The sequence below is a fragment of the Mytilus galloprovincialis genome, chromosome 8 (assembly GCF_965363235.1).
Source record: "Mytilus galloprovincialis chromosome 8, xbMytGall1.hap1.1, whole genome shotgun sequence".
NCBI classification, from domain to species: domain Eukaryota; kingdom Metazoa; phylum Mollusca; class Bivalvia; order Mytilida; family Mytilidae; genus Mytilus; species Mytilus galloprovincialis.
This window is the reverse complement of record NC_134845.1, coordinates 28722008-28742964: the sequence shown is the minus strand read 5'-3', so window position 1 is coordinate 28742964 and position 20957 is coordinate 28722008. Positions and strand designations below refer to the sequence as shown.

At 30.6% G+C, this 20957-nt stretch overlaps 1 protein-coding gene across 4 annotated transcripts in view; it reads right to left on the bottom strand.

Annotated features, from left to right (window-relative positions):
- Positions 1-6536: 6536 nt before the first annotated feature.
- Positions 6537-20957, bottom strand: part of LOC143085490 (glutamate receptor ionotropic, kainate 2-like) — a 73012-nt gene continuing 58591 nt past the window's right edge. For all 4 annotated transcript variants that reach the window (XM_076261865.1, XM_076261868.1, XM_076261866.1 and 1 more), the window contains 3 exons: positions 19965-20782; positions 13732-13906; positions 6537-11459 (listed from right to left, as the gene is read on the bottom strand). In XM_076261865.1, the coding sequence (XP_076117980.1) occupies positions 11298-11459; positions 13732-13906; positions 19965-20782 (1155 nt within the window). In that variant the 3' untranslated portion in view covers positions 6537-11297. The remainder of the gene's footprint in view (positions 11460-13731; positions 13907-19964; positions 20783-20957) is intronic.

The following is a 20957-nucleotide window of genomic DNA, read 5'->3' as shown; positions in this document are numbered from 1 at the left end:
ACAGCTGAAAAAACGCAATGAGAAATTCTGACGTAGTTGTGTTCAATTATTATTCATAATAAAAAGAGATTACATTCTTTTGTTTCACAATCAAAAGTGACATCCGTTGAAGTATAACATGATTTTGTCATGATAGCTGCCTATTATGTAAATAGATATCAATAATTAATAAGATATGATCAGGAAATTATTGTATTAAGTAAACAGAACGTCATAAATTATTTTCTGGATGGTTAAGTTTTCATCTATGAAAAATGTTAGAGTTATTAATTCTATTGATATTGTTTTCATTCATAACTGTTTGCTTATTCCTGGTATTGATATCTTTGAAAATGATCACAAATCTAATAATTCTATAGCCCTACAACTGGTTGTTAGTTATTTTGTATCATTTAGTTTCCATTGATTTTTGTTTTTATCTGATTAATTAATTGTGTTTTAATGACAATTGAAAACTGGGAAGGTAAACATAACAGTTTATTTCGAGAAAGACTTAAAAAAGAAAAATAGAACAGAAGATACCAAAGGGATATGCCAAACCTTAAGTCGCAAACAATCTAAAAACGCAATAGCAAAAAACGAAACGACGACCAAAAGACAAACAGGAAAGAATATGGTGTTAATCATATCAGTACCGAAGAATTAAAATGCAAAAACTAAGAAGATGATACCCCAGGAAACGTAAAAGCCACCAGGAGAGGTAATGACGAAAGTAAAATAACACTTTATTACTCTTATGCTTCTATATGTTTTCTGGATTCACCGTTATCAGAATAGCTGAAACCCAAACATTTAAAAGCATCGGATTAATAAATTCGGAGAAACTTTAGGAGCTATAAGACCAAAAATGACATAAAATGACTTTAACCTTTGGTATATGTTGTGGTAATTTTTATCGCTAGATTGTTGTCTCATCGATGTTTACCAACATTACATTTTAAACATCTTTAACCGACTTTTGTCACCTGTTGTCTATATATTTTAGAGATAAATCATATGTATGAATTACATTTTAAGAATTAATATATGTCTTTGGAAATCAGTTTCTTTCTTTCATAGATACTTTACTCTCTTGAACAATTTGTATACCAGTACTTGTGATAAAATAATTCATATTTAAAAATTTCATATATATTTAAGCTTACATGTTTAGAAGATGTTAGCTAAAATTCAGTCACATGCATTGATTGTGAAATCTGTACCATAAAGTATATGTGAATACAATACCCTTCGACATCTTTTACATTTGTGCTGACGAGACACTCTCCAACTAATTTCATTTCTATACAGTTGAGACATTTTATGAAGTGCTAAGTTCGTATATATTAACAGCAAAATCATAAAATGAGATTAGTTTTTTACTTTCATATTTGTATTGAAATTAGAAAATGGTCTTATCCAATCTAAAACTAAAAATGCAGGCTCACTATGTACAGCTTTTATTTACTTACCATTTTTCAAGCGTTTAGTTCCAAAGTCAAAATATAATATGATCGTTACCGTTATCTAAAAAAACAAAATAGAATATTGCGACACAGAAGTTTTTCGAAAATATATTTTTTTCTAGCAGTTGAAGATCATAATTGAACGTTCAAATGCTTCTTTTCACTCATTTTTAAGTATGTTTTAGCTTTAATCAAGAGTAAAAGAAATATATATTTTGTTTTCCATGTCACTGAAATGTATACTGTTCAACAAATGACATTGTCTGATTCATAACATGGATACAGTAAAGGGTGTAGCAACATATGGTATGGCTATATATACGACACCTGCAATCGGCAATCCTCGGGTGGATCCGCTATGAATGACGACACAATATCACAAGTTTGACCATAAGTGATGACGTTTCGTTATATACAATAACCGGAATATGGCCATATTGTGTAGGTTATAGATACGATATAATATTCCAAAAGAAGGGTTATAACAAACCAAACAATAAGAACTTTCTCAGTGAAACTGTCTTAGAATAGAGGTGCCAACATTGTCTGTTCTATGACATTAAATCACTAAACTGCATTACAAATATATAATATAAGTATTTTCCTACTTTAAGGTTACTTCATAAAGTCGTAGTTAACCACAAAAAAAAAATGACGTAGGCTTTTTTTATTTGATTAGTTTTTTTTATATTTTCTGTACTGAAGCCAAGTAAGAAATCATAAAAATAATGTACTAGATTCATTATCATAAGTTAACGAAATCGTGATCAGACATTTAAATTCTCAGTCTGTTTGTGAGCTCAAATTACATTTTGAAAGGCCCTAAATCGACTAGGTGATAGTTTAATCCGCAATCATACCACAACTCGCTATTCTATCTTCATAACCGTACATTTTAACTTGGAAATCCAGATTTTGTTTCAATAATTCCTTTTGTATATTACCACTATATTTTGTGATAATATTATTTATGTGACTCGCACTTCGTTATCAACAAATAAACTCATTTGGATTGCTCATTCCTAATAGGTCTATCAATGTACTTATGAGAAAATCAATATATTGAATGCACTTTAACCTTTTTCCATAAACATTCATCTTCATTTCCTGTATCTTACAAGAAAGGTCAGAAAGATCTTATAAATAAAACATACCCATAATCAAAATCAATTTCATTGTAAGTTAATTTGATTCGGTGTATAATTTTCATATTGGCCAATTGTTCATTTCTACTTAGCACAGACATGTGAGTGTATATCGGCCGAGCGTGGCAACTGACCTCTTGATAAACGCATATATTTCAATTGTCAATACAATATATCACGTGACTATATAAAAGGGAACGCAGATATATGCCAAGAAAATAATTATCAGATTGGACAAAATATTAGAGTTTAGCTGCTTTGTAAACAATTAAGATGAAGAAAGAGAACGAGAGAGATGAAAACAAAGAATTTCTGTTAAGAATGTAAGAATATTAGCCCCGATGCCGATGTACGATAAGTGTTTGTGTCAAAGTTTACAACTAATGGCTATTCGAAGAAAACGTAAAACCAAACTTATATTACACAGAATGTGTATACAAAGAAAACAAAGCTTAAGAATGTATCTCTTGAAAGCTTGCTTATTATAATCAAAAGAGGGACGAAAGATACCAGAGGGACAGTCAAACTCATAGATTGAAAACAGACTGACAACGCCATGATGGCTAAAAAATAAAGAGACAAACAGACAAATAATAATACACAAGACACAACATAGAACAGTAAAAACTAAGCAACATGACCTCCGCCAAAACCTGGGGGTGATCTCAGCTGCTCCGGAAAGGTAAACAATCCTTCTCCACATGTGGCACCCATCGTGTTGCTTATGTTATTACAAATCTAGTAAATAGTCCAATTCGATAGTAGTTCACATTCGTGAAAAGAGAAGGGGATTGAAGTTACGAGAGAAGGAACATATTCGATATCATCTGTGAAACGGTTATTCCATAACGGTCAACCAACTCGTAATGGCATCCGTAAAATTTACGAAATGATGATTTCAACTTAACCATTTGAAACTCTTGGTTTAATAGCTTCCTTTAGAGCAGCAACCTTCTATCAAGGAAATCATGATAGGAAATACAGCCGCGGGTATATCGTATCAATTGGGAGATACATATGAAGGTGCTGTTAGAATGTTGCTACATAGAAATGGAAAGTTTTACAATTTGGAAGCTGAAATTATCTCTTTTGTCGTAAAGCTTTGTTTTCAACGGACCCTCATTGTCAATTTCCAGATGTAAATCAAGATATGAGGCAGACTGAACTGTATCTGTAGTATCCTTTATATCTAGTTCGATGTGATAGATTCGTTCAAAAAAATTTTTGTATTATTTGGTGAGAGAGCATCGTCTATATAGCTGAACATAAAGTTAAAGGATAATGTCAATTTCTTATCTTTCTTTCAAGGAAGATCCTTTATGAAGTCATAATAATAAAGAAACAAGTTGGCAAGAAGAGGAGCACAATTGGTTCCCATTGGAATTCCGATAGTCTGTTGAAAAAGAAGGACGAAAGATACCAGAGGGACAGTCAAACTCATAAATCGAAAATAAACTGACAACGGCATGGCTAAAAATGAAAAAGACAAACAGACAAACAATAGTACACATGACACAACATACTAAACTAAAGAATAAACAACACGAACCCCACCAAAAACTAGGGGTGATCTCAGGTGCTCCGGAAGGGTAAACGGATCTTGCTCCACATATGGAACCCGTCGTGTTGCTTATGTGATTACAAATTCGGTAAATAGTCTAATTCGCTGGGTCACATTCATAAAAAGAAAGAGGATTGAAGTTACGACGTAAGGAACATATCCGATGTTATTTGTGAAAATCACGTCCTTCAAACGTAACAAATATGTTGTCGATCAAGAAATCAATAATCTTGATATTGTCAGTTTTAGCGAATGTTTTGTTTGAATTAGAGTGATTTTTGTCAAAGTAGGTTTTATCCCTCCCCAGTACAAGATTCTTGTACCAACGTTTGCCATTCTTTTTTATGAAACAAAGTAATAAAAACTCTTTCAATTTGTCTTTTAGTTTGGAATGGGGAATACTTGTGTAAAGTGTAGAAAAGTCAATTGTTTTAACACTATTGCAAGATCAGAGAGTCTTATATTTTATATACTATAAAAGATCTTTGGATTTTTTTAATATCCACATCTGATTGACGCAATCTCTAGAATAGGCAATTTCACAATAACTTTGGATCCCGGCTTTGATTGCTGATAAAATAGATGTTAATAATTAAGAAAGAGGTTTTGTTGAGCATTTGGAAGACCCAGCAATATGCCGTTGATTGTAAGGACACTTATATAATTTAGATATTCAATACAGTGATGTAAGATCATCAAGTCTTCATCTGTGGTTGAATTCCAAAGGAACATGGAATAGAACTATATTATCCAGGATTTCCTCTTTGGTAAGTGTCGTGAGGGAATGTGTTGAGTTTCCATGCGATTTCCTCTAGTTTTATCTTGGTTTGTATATTGTAATTCTATTAACTAAATATGAGCATCAGTTCAGTACTGGATAAAAAAAACCCGGAAAAATATTCTCAAGAAATGACGTTAATATTAGATTATCTTCAGCGTTTTGGTTAGGGTTTCTGACTCATCACACATATAAAGCATTTTTTAATCAATGTGCGTATGATGAGAATGTTCAATTTCAAAGTTTGATAGAAAACTCCTGCTACAGACTCATCAGTTTTGGTGTTTATTTTCGTTTGAACTCATATGGCTGTGTTACTTCAAAAGACATTTAAGATGACAGATTTTCAATAATCATATTTGAGGAAATATTAATATCCTGATTGAAACCTATTAATTTAGAAACTTGCATGGTGCTTGCAAATGACGTCTTTAATTCAGCCGTCCATTGGTAACCGTTTAAAGTAACATATCAAAGACAGTATAATCATATTGCTTTCTTTTTAAGTACATCAAGTTTAATGTAAAATATCAAGTATAAGTCATGATACATTTGGTGTTGCACCTGACCTCAATTCATTGAGGATTTGTAAAGGGTTTCCTACTTGAATTTAAGGATGATCATAAATGTTAACACATAATGAATCAACAGCTGCGAAATGAGCGTGTGAGAAGTTTATGAAATAATCATAAATAGTTTCTGAGATACGGTGTGACATGTGAAAAAAAACTCCCCTTTTTTTTTACAAAAAACTCAATCACTCTAAAATAAAATTTTAAATCATCAGTATACAGATCTTAGGATTAATAAAATTAAGAAGTGTGTGAAGCTAAAAGCAATAATCAGAAATTGTTTTTGAGATACAGCGCGACATGTGAAAAATACACCCCCTGTTTTAGTTAAAGTCCCGTTACTCATAAAGTTTAAATCCTATTTTCACCAAAAAGTATACAGATTGTTTGACCATCATAAGAAACAACAATGTAAAGTTTCATAAAATTTGGATAAGCGGTTCTCAAGTTACGATGCGACATGTGGACGCCGGACAGACAGACAGACGGACGCCGGTCATTTGTATCCCATAATACATCCCGTCAAAATTTTGAAGGGCGTATAAAAACAGAAGAAACAAAAAAATTCACAAATAGAAGCTGAAGATTATTCTATTGATGCATCTGGTCTTGTCCTTTTGGATTTTCGAGAATAGAATATAGGTTAGATCTTTCACCTAAACTTTTCATATTTTGAACAATTCTGTCATTTTAAGTTTTCATTCTTTTGTTGACATATATGTTTCATACACTATCTGTTAAATAGACAATTACAAACTATATCAATTGCCCCACTACTGTCGTAAAGTATACTTTATTACAATTTATCTATCCCCAAGATAAATATACGCTTTGACTAATAGCCGTTTTCGATCTTTAATGTGATATCTTAGTCAAATCGTAGAAAAGTCTAATATAAAAAAGAAGATGTGATATTATTTGATGGGCAACCAAATGTATATTATTCAATATTTAAAAACTAGTCTTATTTTACCAAGAAACGTAAAGTGATCACTAAGATGTGTGCATTTTCCAATATGAATCGAAAACAACACATTTTGCATGAAGTCTTTATTCATTGGAGTTATAATTAAATCATTTGTGAGTAAGGCACAATCTTAAAATATGAGTGATATGATTGTTTTTTGAAGTAAACATTCGCCTGAACGTATGGTTGCATGAAAAATAAAAACAAATGTGCAAGTTCATTCGTTCACGAGAACGTTAAACAATCATTAAAACATGAGGTAAATGTAAAAGATCAACATACATATATATCAACTATACAATAAAAAATGTATTTACATGAAATTGTAACACAACACAAAGTCATTATTGTTTTTGAACAGAAATCTTTTGACTTATTTTCTATATGATAACATAGGTTAAACAACAAAGATTTTTTTATATATTTAAAGAATATCTAATAAATTGTGTTCTTAAATAGTGACGACAACAATGTTTTTTTATAATATTTAGGAAAATGGATAAAAACATCGACATTTTCTATGCTTCTAAGGTATAATAGCTGTTTGTTAGTGAGTAACAAACATGTCATTTTGATCAACAGAAGGACATACTGGCGTTCTTGTACAACGCATGCTAGTATGATAAATACATCTAAATTTTTATACATCAAAGCAAGTTATTCTACAAGAGGAGATACAGAACACATAAGGAATTTAACTATTTAAAAATCAGCTGAACATTGTAATCAACATTCTTTTTGTACGGAGAAAATAAACTTCTTGATGTTTTAAAAAAGTGTTTGTCAAACTGTGTGATCCCTAAAAATAATTACTTTGATAATAATTTGTTTTTTTAAGAGACAATCAAGTTCATATCTTAATGTTTCTATAAAAAATTCGTCTTTCACCCTTGCTCTGACAAAGGGTTACTTTGTTTTTATTATTTTCTGTATACGGTTGTACTCTTATAAGCAATCAAAATAAATTGTTCAAGTTTATATCTTTCAACGGTAAATATTATTTTTTAAATGTGTTTTGATATACTCTAATCTCTGACTTAAAAAGCGTGCTGGTTTTTTTTTTTTTTTTTTTTTGTTTTTTTTTTTTTAGGTAAAAAAACAGAAGAAATTTTGACTACTATGGGATTGACATTTGTAGGAGTACAGAAAAAAGGGTAGTAAACATGGTTCTTAGTACAAATGTTGACATATCAATATATATAGGACTTATAATTAAAATATATGATATTCTACTCCAATTACTACTTCATAATACTAAAACTAGGATTTGAAAAACAATGAAATTCTACAAATGAACAGCGCTATTCGGCACTTTTCTGGACACTTTATTAATTCATTATGTAACTATATAATATCTACTATATCTAGCATAAAAAACATTATACAAAGGTATACATGGGTAAAAAATTGCTTCAAACATATTTTTAATTTTTGTTGTCATGGAGCAATTAGAATGATCATCGAAAGCATATGTTCTAATATAATAATAGCGGTTTTTGTACTATCGGTTGTACTGTGTAAACGCAGCTCATTCACAAACTACGCCTCTTTTGGTGTGTTATATAATACTCAGAGATATGATGTTTCGAATTACCTACTGGTTCCCAGATATGAATTCTATGTTTCAGCTCGTAAATACATTACCTGGGAATGAAACTAGCATATAAACTGATGCATTACTGCCAAATTAAAATATGTGGAAGACGCAAAGTGAAGGGAGGGTGGTACAGAATAACGGTAAAAGTTTAACTATAAGAAGTTCGGGTATAGATAAATGTTGAGAATATAGCCCTATATTTTGACCCATGACAAAAATAGTACTGCATATGAGCGTTCTATTCTAGTATATATAATGTTTACAAATCTTCATAGTTTTACTGGTACAGTTTTGGCCGTAAAGATAATATTCCTGTGAAAAATTACATTGTCTATATTTACAGCACTGCAACCTATAACAGTTAACAATAATAATTGAGAACATGCACTTCAAGGAAAATTTGAATATCAAGTGGTGCAAAGCAAACATAACTTTCATTTCATTAAATGATACATGTAAAACAACCCTGATCATATATACCAGGCTCATAACTTTGTGCGTCAGACGCGCATTTTGGCAACATCAGTGATGCCCAAGTTCTAGATGGGTAGCTGGCCAAATTAAGTAGGAAGTTTGACTTTACGACATCAGTGAAGAGTAATGGCATAAAATGTAGTCAGCCATATTTTTGAAATTCCCGCACCCGGAGGTGTCCTTCAGCTGGCCCCTAAATACATTCCAGTATGGTTACTTTCACAAATTATGACTTTGATGTAGTGTTGTTTCATTGGTACTCATACCACATCTTCTTATATCTATATGAGTTTGCCATACAATTGGAACGGTTGTATGCTTAATCTACAAATTTGAATAGTTGACCAACTACAAACTTTATCTGAATCTTTATGTGAAGATACAAAATAAACTGTAAGATAAAATTTTATACAAGCAGTATATATTGTATATCACTCCAATCGAAGTCATTTTTTAAGTAATTACAATAGTCTAATTTTCTAACATCAAACTTGAAATAAAAGTAATGACGCAGGTAACAAAAAAGTGAATATGATTAACCTGAATTAAGTATAAAATGTTTATATACATATATTGCATACCTACAAAAGATATTCATATTGACATCAAAAATGCATATAATAAAACACGTCTTGTAAGCATTAAGTTGTTTATCCTAATATTTACATAATTGTTGTGAAAACGTTATTCATAAAATTTCTTAAAATTAACAACTGTTTCACTAAATTATATTTGACAAAAAGCTGTAAAATTGCTTATCTAAGATAAGTTACCATAGTTGTATTTTCGTCATTTGTAATACCAGTAGTCGACCAGTGCACCAAAATTGGAAGGACACTAATCCAAGTTACGTCTGAGTTTGCTCCGGTTTATATCAGAAAAAATTTTGTCACACACAATATTTGTATAAAACCCTACCATGATATGAGATATGTTGGATAGAAATCGACCTAATGCAATTGAATATCATTACAGGTGTTAACATTAATCGGGTTGATACGGAAAGGCCTTTAAATGTTTGATTTTTTATAAGAACCCTACAAAACAGACCAAAACGTGTCTCTTATTTTGATAGGAGCGTCACTGGTGAATCTCGGTACCTGTGATAACTATTTACACCACTGGGTCGCTGCCACTGCTGGTGGACGTTTCATTCCCGAGGGTATCACCAGCCTAGTAGTCAACACTTCGGTGTTGACATGAATATCAATAATGTGATCATTTTTACAAATTTCCTGTTTTAAAACTAAGGATTTTCTTATCCCAGGCATAAATTACCTTAGCCGTATTTGGCACATTTTTTAGGAATTTTGGATCCTCAATGCTCTTCAACTTTGTACTTGTTTGGCTTTATAAATATTTTGATATGAGCGTCACTGATGAGTTTTATGTAGACGAAACGCGAGTCTTGCGTACTAAATTATAATCCTGGTACCTTTGATAACTAATATTTCGTAATTGAATGTTTTAAAATGAGTCAAAGTCTTTTACATGTACATATGTACGTGCACCTATACCAGTGATTATGTAAGGTTAATAGATGAAGGCCTAACTATAATATTCTATCTAGTATAACTTAAGCTGTGGATTCATTTTTGGCTCGTTATGTATTCTATTGTATTCCATTGTATTACATTTAATGCTTATACTGATTCTCTTATGACGTTATGATGTTCGGAATAATTGTTTGTCTTCGACATGACCGGATCAGGCGTCATGATTTTGTCTGCCCACTATATTATTGTTTTTATTGTAATTCGTTCTTAAAACATTAACGGAGTACGGCTCGACCTTAAAGTAGACATTAATAATTCACGACTGTCAAAGTTTCAATGTTGCATTCTAAGAAAAAGAGATAGTTAAATTGTCATAGAACATGTACACAGTCTATTGTCATAATATGAAAAGAAAAAATGTTCTTTTATGAAACCTGCAATGAAAACATGAATAACGAGGCTTTATACTTATATTATGTGTGACAAAAGAATATGATGGTGGATGGCTTGCTTGTTCAATGCTTGCTCCTTGACGTTAAATTTTTTTTTTATAATATTTGTCAGTCTTATTTTATCGGTTTTGTTTATATGAATGTATTACGAATATTCATTCATATTTTGGAGTTAACCGGACTAAGATTTATAGTAAACTATAGAACAACTAAAATTGAAAGCAACAAAGACCAAATGTGGAATTGACATTATTATTTACATCTTTTGTACTATACTTTATTTTCATATCTGGAAGACAATTATCTTTTTCACTTCATATTTTTGCAATCGTCACTTCTTTTTTATTGAATATTATAATTAATACAATTAGTTTAAACAAGTCACAATGGATGTTAAAGGGAAGCACAAATATCAAAAGGTCACAAAGACATTATTTTTGCATTTGATTTGATTGATCCAGTTTATCCATTTTCAACATTCCTTTCCAGTTGTTTAATTATTTACATGTTATCTTTGTATTTAAAACTATATCAATTCTTTTTGTATTCATACCTTGTAGTTATTTATTATTCTGTTATCTTTTTATAGATACGTTTTTAAAATTAATTGCCGATTTAATCAAGGTTGTCCCTGCATAAATTTAAGAAAGAAACTTTATTTATATATTATGCAAACAAATATCAATTTTGGGTAAAAAAGATACTTTTGGCTAAAAAAGATACTTTTGGCTAAATAACAATATACATATGAGTTGATGAAGATATTGATGGTTGTGTGTAATGATGCATATATGATTTTACTAATTAATGCTATAACTGATCGTAGCTTTCCCATTTACTATGAATAGAATTTTCACCAATACTCAGTGTTCTTGCTAATTTACAGCGGATTTCTTCTTCTTTGACATCAGCCGCAGATGCCACATGATTTTGTGTGCTAGCTACATTATTTTCCTCTCGTTCTTCAACACTCTGAAATAAAACAAAACTGTGCAAGTAATGCGATAACCGTGACAACCATTTCAAATAACGCTTAAGCTTAATCGTCTAGACACTTGAAAATAAAAGAAATGTTTCTCATGACATCAATTATCGATGTGACCCAAACTATTCAAAGATCTACTTGTTGTCGGAATATATTGGCTGTGCAATCAATAAAACAAAACAATTGTTTGACCACACCATTACTAAATGTGACTGTTCTTACTCAGTAACAGTGTCTGGGGTTACTTTTTTGTTGAATTGTAATTTTTGTTTTTCTTGGAGAATGTGATCTCAATGGTCATGAGCACTTATTTTATTTAGATGATAAGGTGAAGTTTGCGTTTTTGATACCTGCAAAAAGTAAAAATACAAGAATTTTATCATTATATTGTAGTAAGTTAACCCATTCTTCCGTGTTAAAAAAACATGAGAATTTCAAGCTTTAATTACTTTGAATACTTCTATTTTTGGTACAAGTTGTAAATTTAAAATAATTCACGTAAAATAAAATACACACGCACACACAAAAACCGGTTTTATATGCTTCAATTTAAACGGGATATTGCTTTACTGTCTGCAAAGACTATATCCTATAACAGGACAATGATATCTTGATATGGACCGGAAATGAATAACTTTCTAGTTTAAGATAAAAAAAAATATTGAAAAATAGAATAAGTAAATTGTGCAAAAGAAACTATACAATTTTATTCAATGAGTTGATAAACGTGCGAGGATCTTGGTATGGAGAAGACGGAACTAAGTTCAGAAGACGGAAATAAGTTGAAAAACTTGTGTCTACTCCATTTGTTTTGAACAATAAAATATGTTTAAACTAAACTTGGTAAAAACTATGAATCATAGCGCTGGAATGAGCATTTAAAAATTCCTTTATATTTGTTCCTTCTATTAAACAATGCATCCTTTTATGGTAGTAACATTTGTTGTAAATAACATCTTTCAGAGTCTGGAGAAAAATCGAAAAAAGGGGCATTTTATTGTCTTCTTTTCATATCACAGAAAATAATTCATATCTCTACAACCTTGTATAAAAAAAGGAAATGGAAATGCCAAACATATGCGAATTTTTCCACGTTTTCAAGTACAATGTAAGTAAATAATTATGTTATTCCTTTTTTTTTCTTTTGTTATTCCAGGGATAACCACCAATTAAAAAACATTAAAATTTATGGTAGAATCTATAACATCTAGCAGTTAAAATAGTAGTAGTTGCTTCCGAGTTATTTGGGGATTGAGTTTTATGGACTTTTCTGTCCATTAATTATATTTCTATTCTGGCATAATGGATTGTATTGTCTAAAAAAATGCATCAACAGTGTTGTTTGGAATTCATTACAACATATACAGTGCTTCACACATAAAGAAATAGAAATCAGTAAGAAAGTATTTTAAAAAAACAAAATACTTTCTTTGACATACATGTAGAAAAAAAAAATGTGGTGTTGTAATATGCAATGAAAGATGTTAAGATCGAAAGTTTAGATATATTTGTAACACCAGTGCAACTCAAACGGCTATATAAACAAGCTGTTTTATACTATATGTTCTCTTACCATTCATTAAAGTTAATCCTGCCGGGTTCATGCATTAAATGTTAATAAGTGTCAAAAATGTTAGAGAAATGGTATACATAGTTTGTTAAAAGGTTCGAGACCGTATTGTAATGATTTTCAGCTGCAGAATGTTGGAATACTGTATAAAGTTAACTTGCTATAATTCTATTCGCTTTATTGCTTATTTTGGTTTTAATAACTAAAAAAACACATCGACTTAAACGTTTTCGCATGCATCTCGGTTAAATATAGCACGTCCGTATTAAAAGATGATATTCTCTTCACAGACAGTAACGGGTAATGTCATCTCTTAATTTTGAGTTTAATAAAATAAAGACAATAATTATATGTTTACTTTTCATCTTTATGAATCTTAGATATAAAAAAAATTGTGATATGATTGCCAGTTAGACAATTATCCACATGAGACCAAATGTCATAGAAGTTAACAACTTTATATCACCTTACTAATTCTACACATCATTACACACAATTAGTCAATGCATACACTAGTTTAACCTATTTGGATAATTGCATTGTATTATAAAGGAGGGGACAACGAATGTTTAATCGATTAATAACATAATTCTTACAGTTTTAATAAATTATTCGATTTTTAAAATATAAAAAGAAATACTGATAATTTTGTTATTCAATGAGTATTATATTTCTCGTCTTTTTATTACCTTTTTCCTTCTTTTTGCAAAATATTTAAAATATAAGATTTCGCAAACAAAAATCAAGCCAGCCAGTCCTATACCAGCAAGCAAAACAATAAACATCCCTGAAGCAACTTGGATTTCTATCTCTCTACTTTTGGCACTCTGTCGAGGATCTGGACAGTTTGGCCTTCTCCACCACCTACAAAATAGATAAACTAAAGCTGCATAAAAATATAGTAATCAAAATTAAAAAAAACAAAAAACAAAAAAACAACATACCGAAACAGATTTTTTTATACACAAAACTGTAGAAAATATCAACATATTTATACTGATGGAAGTAGATGAGAGCGGTTTTGTTTTTTCTCATTTTGTAACGAGCTGTCCATTGCATGAAGATTATTTTCATTTAAATGCATTGTGTTACATAATCATAATTATACAAAGAATGAATGAATAAGTAAATCGAAATATTCATCAATGCCTTCAAGAAGACTTAGAATAAAACGAACCCCTGAAATCATAGGAATAGTGGCGCCCATATTGTAAGCTTCCACTGATAGGATAAAACATATGTTGCACGAATTAATATCCATACCAATTTCTGTCAAATAAAGACATAGTCATTTCCGAACATGTAAGACTAATGATAGACATTTGACTACAACTTAAATGACCTTCATTGTTTCTCTTGGGGTTTCTGTATTATTGCTTTTTCTTCTTACAATTTATGTCAACTTTCTTTCGATTTACTGATAATTTACAAATAAGTTTTTGTAATTAATGCTGGTGGAAATGAAAACTAAACGTTTTCAGAACATTAAAAAAAAGAAGGGTAGAAATTAAGCTTCTTGCACAATAATCTTGTAATAAAATTAGTTAAAATGGATAGCAAAGGTCAAATGTGAGCGATACTGGGGTAATGAGAACAAAACATCATCTTTCAAACAGCTTTCCCCATTAACATTAATTATTTAAAAAATCACTCAATATATGTCCCACTGACAACTACTTTAAAGTAAACCCTTGGCAACATAGGTATTGTTTAGCTCCTTTCGAATTTTGTTACGCCTAGATTTCAATAAATTCCTAAGCTAGCTTATTTTTCTAATATATGTTTAACGAAAAATAAAAAAAATACTCTCCTATCAATAATGAAAACAGGAATCCATACTAACTATGAAACTATCTACACGAGGATTAGTGTGAATAACATGGGATAATTTAAGATTTAAATAGTTGTCATTTCGCTCAATATACGTAAACCATAAAGAGCTTAGCTTGGAGATTTCAAAAGAACATATCACTGATATGCCAGTCACATGTATATTTCTGCTGTTCCTTTTGTAGTTATCCTAATTATAGTTTGTGTTTCAATGAAATTTCATAGAGCACACATTAAGTGATTTTCCCGTCCCTGAAATGTATTTGAAAAGACAGAAGGGGGAATACAATACCTGACAAATGTAACCATTCGACTTAATCAGAAAACAGAAAAAATATCATACATCCGACTTGGTATATGTATTTGCCGAAGAAAATAGTTTTTTAAACCAGATTTTATAACCATCTAAACCTCCCGCTTGTATGATAGCAAATTCCAAACGAAAATTCCCCGAGCAAAAGGCAAAATCAAAAAAACACATTAAACGAATGGATAACAACTGTCATATTCCTTACTTGGGCAACCCAAACAGACATCAGAATACATAAATTCTATGTAAGTAGTTCTCTGTTGGAAGTTGTCTTATTTTTAATCATAACCGTCTTCTTATTTATTTTGTACACTTTAAACGTTTGGTGGTATGTGCTTTAAAAGTGTCACCTTAATTAAATGTGTAAGTCGTCACGTCGACTTGCTCCTTTTCGTCGTTTGAAGTCGACTTCAATCAAATGCATTATAAACCTAGTGTTCCCCATAAGAGATGATGTGCTTATACGGAACAATTTAAAGTTTGATCTAATTTTTCTCCATCTATCAATCTAATGTGACTAAAATAAATGATAATGCAGTAAATCAAGATAGTAATATGGAACTTACTTTTCACCATCAAAGTTGCTGACTGATACCATTTACACAACATGCTTACATTTTAAGGTTTATCTCCATATAGATTTGACGATTTAAGTTGAAATAGGTAAATGGGTGTTTAAAGGTCTACCATCTTGATGCATAGGGGTTCTCTATCCTATTTGAACATTCTTGATTTTGTATTGATTTTTGATTGAACTCGTTGATCTTCTGTTTATAATTCTTCCCGGTTTTTGATATTGTGTTTTAATTCTACTGTTTTTGATATTTTGTTTTAGTTCTACTGTCGAAACATACCTTTTCAACAAGAGGCTAAACATACCATGATAAATTAATACTCACAAGGAGAAACAAACTGACGTCGTGATGGTAAAATATTAAAGACGACGATAGACAAACAAGTACACAAAACAATTCAAAGAAAATGCACAATAGGAAAAAACTTTTAAAACGACGTTTAATATAAAACTATATAAGCAATGCAGTCAGCATATACAATGAAGGTTAAAAGTATGTCTTATACGTGATATGATTATAAACAGAAATTGTCAATTCAGTCAATATAAGTAAACCATAAAGAGCTTAGCAAGAAGATTTCAAAAGAACATATCATTGGTATATCAGTCACATGTACATTTCTGCTGTTCCTTTTGTAGTTGTCCTAATTATATTTTGTGTTTCGATGAAATTCCATAAAGCACATAGAAAGTGAATTTCCCTTTCCTGAATACTAATAAGAAAACAAATGTATTTGAGAAGATACCAGTTAGTTGCTAACCCAGTTTACTTTGACAAGAAGATATTTTCTAAGTAACTGAACAAAATAATTTCATATATTTCGTTAGCGTGTTAAGTGTCCTGCTGAGAATCATAATTAGAATGTAAAGAGTTTTAGTAAGTAAAAACTATGGTAATGGCAAGATATTTTATAGAAAGATAGCTTTTGTCAATAACTCGAGGGAAATAAAGTTCTATGAAATGACTACGGCAGTTATACTTAATCACTTTAACAATAGCTTAGTGATGGAATAACGCAAGTTTATAATAATATATCATTCTTAGTGAAATAGTCAATACAATTTCTGCTGCATTAACAAAATATGCTACCCGATATTTTCGTCATATCAGGCACAGATCTTAAATTATGTTTTTTTTTATTGAAACAAGACAATTAACTGAGTTTTTTTTTAGTGCACAACAAAATACTAATATAATCATTAAGGATTAATGGTTCATTCGTCAACGGATGTACTAAATGACTTGATATATTTCATTGAAACATTTGTCAACAAAAACATAAATAAGTTATATATACTTTTCGTTACGTTGAAAATGATGCGATAAAAAAACTTTGCTTGAAGTGATACTAGTGATCATTCACGCTTATGAATAATGCATGAATTCTGACGCATTGTTCATTCGATTTTTATTTCAAAAGCTATAAAATTTTCATATCAAAGTAATATAGGTAATAATTAATTTCTTTCGTGTTTCTTTTTCTAGATCAAATTAATGTTACCATTGTCATGTGATATGGCAACCCCAAGAAATAAAATGTTTTCTTGTTGTTGTCTGCATTAAGGAACCCACCCTTTTTGTTATTAAATTGTCCTGTACCAAGTCAGGAAAATTACCATTGTTATATACTATAGTTCGCTTCTGTGTGTGTTATTTTTTGATTGTTGTGTTTCTGTTGTGTCGTAGGTTTTCTCTTATATTTATTGTGTTTCCCTCAGTTTGAGTTTGTAACCCGGATTTGTTTTTTTTTTCTCAATCAATTTATATGAATTTCGAACAGCGGTATACTACTGTTGCTTTTATTTACATTCCTTTAATGAACAGTCATGCCTTCTGATGACACGTTATTTGTTGTTACGGTCAAGAATTTTACATGAATGTTAATGACAGATCAGATAAGTTAATAATTACAATTACATAGTATACTGTATTTTTCACACAAAAAATGGCGTTAAACACTTTTTTTTTTAGCTTAATTAAACCTTTTTACTGCAAGTCACTAGAAGCAAACTATTTTTCAATCCAAAACATATTCTAAAATTAATTAGCTGATCAAGCAAGCAAAAGATAAAAACTTTAGTCAAAGCCGTTCAAAAATCATAGATCTGTATGAGTGGGATACACTTCTTAATTCAAAATAATCCAACCTTCCAATTAATTTATGACATACACATCTGATTTCCCCCCCGTTTAAATAATTTAAGGACACTAAACCTTCAATGGAGAAGCTCAGAACTCATGATAAATATTAGATTTATTAATATTATGCAATAAAGATAAATTACATGTTACGTGATGGTGCTGTCAAAACGCAACTGATGATGTGTAGTTTATGCAGTAATTTTGATTTATAGAGTGTACAGGCTGAATGATGCTGTCGTCTCAGTTTCAGTTTGGTATCGATTTTATTCGATCATGTTACCAAGAATCTACATTTCATTTATGTTGCTTTAAAGACCAACACATTTATTTGACCTATACCTATTCTGCATTTTGAACTGATTATTTATGCAAGTAGCATATGGGTAGAAAATCTGCTATTTTCAAAGGTTGATTTTAAGCTATTACATTTAAAAGGTGTTATATTGGAGAAAAAAATAGCCTCTAATTCAGTTAAAACTATATCAAAAGTACAGATTTTAAAATGCCTGTTAATATTGAAGTTCAATCTCACAATAATCACAAAAACATGAATAAATAATAATGTGACATAAAATTACCACGAAGGTGCGTAATTTGGAGTACGAATGCATCAATTTGTTAGTTACAAACAAAAATAATTAAATAAGGAAATGTGGAATCATTGGCAATGTGTAAACTATTAAGATTGTTTTACTTCAGTTCCTCATATCAAAAAATGAAAGCGACCTACAGATATTAAGATTGTCAAATTTATTCTCGTCATATTTCTGACGTATGAAGGTATTACCGAATAGACAATGGCCTTTTTATATCAGAACACCATATCTCAACAAACTATGACAAACCTTAAACGCAATTCAGTTGAAATATTCACTCAAGACATAATAGATCTAAGATGCAAGATAAATGAAAACTTTCAGTGTCATCAGGTCGTCCACTTTGAGTATCAACTACTGAGGATTCACTTTTTTCGTGGGTACCATTTTTCGTGGATTAAAGGAAACTTGTATCATGTATCTTTAATTTCGTAGTTTTGCCGAAATCTGCATACAAGCCTATAGACAATTTGTTTTTCGTTGAACATTTAGTTTCGTGATTCACCTGTATCCACGAAATCCACGAAAAATGGTATCCAACGAATAATAATGAATCCACAATACATACATTTATATGACAATCGAAACGTATGAAAAAGTAGTGCTAGTTAACATTACGATGCTATTAAAAAGTAAAATCACAAAAATACCGAACTTTAAGGAACTCATATTCAAATGGCAAAATCGAAAGCTTCAACTGACCAAATGAATGGACGTGTAATTCAAAAAGTAATCGACAATCCGATAGGAACGTATTATGTTCCTCTTCTTGTCAACTGTTCCTTTAATCATATGAGTCAGCCTTTTTTCAGGAGCTTACTAGTATGAAATTAAAAAACAATTATAGCCTTATCCTTCATATTTTAGTTTTGATATATATATAATGTGTCCTAACAAAATAAAAAAAAGTGTGTCCATTTGTAAGTTTGAAGTCGCCATCATGAGTCGGTTAATCGTTTTGAAATATGTGTGTCTAAATGACGACGATATGTTCTACTTGATGTTACCTATTATTAAGAAGTTTTTGACGATCTTGTTCTTTATTTATCAAGAAGAAATATATTTAAAATATATAGACGATGTATCTATTTTATACTATAACGATCCGATTATCTTATAAATGTTTAAGGTTAATCTTCAAAGCGGACTACCTGATCATACTTATAAGTGCAAATTTACTATTAATCATGGATATATGTCGTGTTAATATTTCGATTGAATGGCGTTTAACGTTTGTCAATTTATGTGAGAAACTTGGTGTGCTGAAATTTATATGTTCCGAAGGGCATTATTTATATTGCATGCTTTGGATACTGATAATAATATATTTGATCTTAATCCTTAATCTATATCTATAAATATACACATATATACAAAATATATGTAGCCTCCGTATATTTCAGGTCTTGAGTGACTGATAAAGTATCATAAGAAATATAAAAGTGAGAATGAATAAGAAATTTACTTACTTGCCCTCTAATCGATACAAAACCCCTCTTTCGTCCAACTTAAGAAGTGCCAATGAAATACTCTCCGTGAAAGGCGAATTTTTCCGAAGTGCTATTCCATACCCTTTTAGGTCAAACGGGTTTCCAATCTCCATCAAACTACAATTTTGAGCAGTTCTATGTCTCACAGTAGGCGAATCCCACAGAAATGCATATTTGTGCTTCATAGCACGTTCAAATCCATCATCAACTCTACGAACTATCCCTGACATACTCATTTCAGCCCACATTTTTTCATAATATGGAATAGTAGTCAGCTTAAAGAAGTCTTCAATTTGACTACCTTCAACAGTACCATATTTATATATACTCTGATCAGCTAAATCAGAAGCTGATTCAATAGGAATGTGTGCATTAGAAATTGTCAAAAAAGCGGCTAAATTTGCTGTATATATTGATATCACAATAAGGGAGAAAAACCACCACACACAACTTATTATCCGGCTTGAAATACCTCTGGGTGACACTTGAAGGTTTCCTCTAAGTAATGTTCCCCATATATACCAAAAACTTTCCATTGCATTATCCATTCGCTTTTCCTGTCTATCACAATTCATACGACTTGTAGAAAACAATGTTAACGCAGCAAGAATGAATGAAAAAAATATACATATCCACACATTTTTTGATAAAGGTAGTAAAAATTGAAATGGCGATACACTGCGTTCAGGCTTTCTCACAACCACACTAGTTCCTTTAGTCATAAATGGTTTAGAAAAATCCACAACCTCAGATCTTCCAGGTGTTATCTGGAATGGTGCTAGAGCTATATCTGCTCTCTACAATAAAAATATATAGAAAATTAATGCTAAAATATGTAGTTTGAAAATTATTCTTAAACAAAATATTTTGCAACCAAATCCAACATGTTCCTTTTCTTGTTATTGTTTTAATATGATCGTTATCATAAGGTTGATCAATCCTTATTTGAGTTTTGATTGACGAATCGAAAAA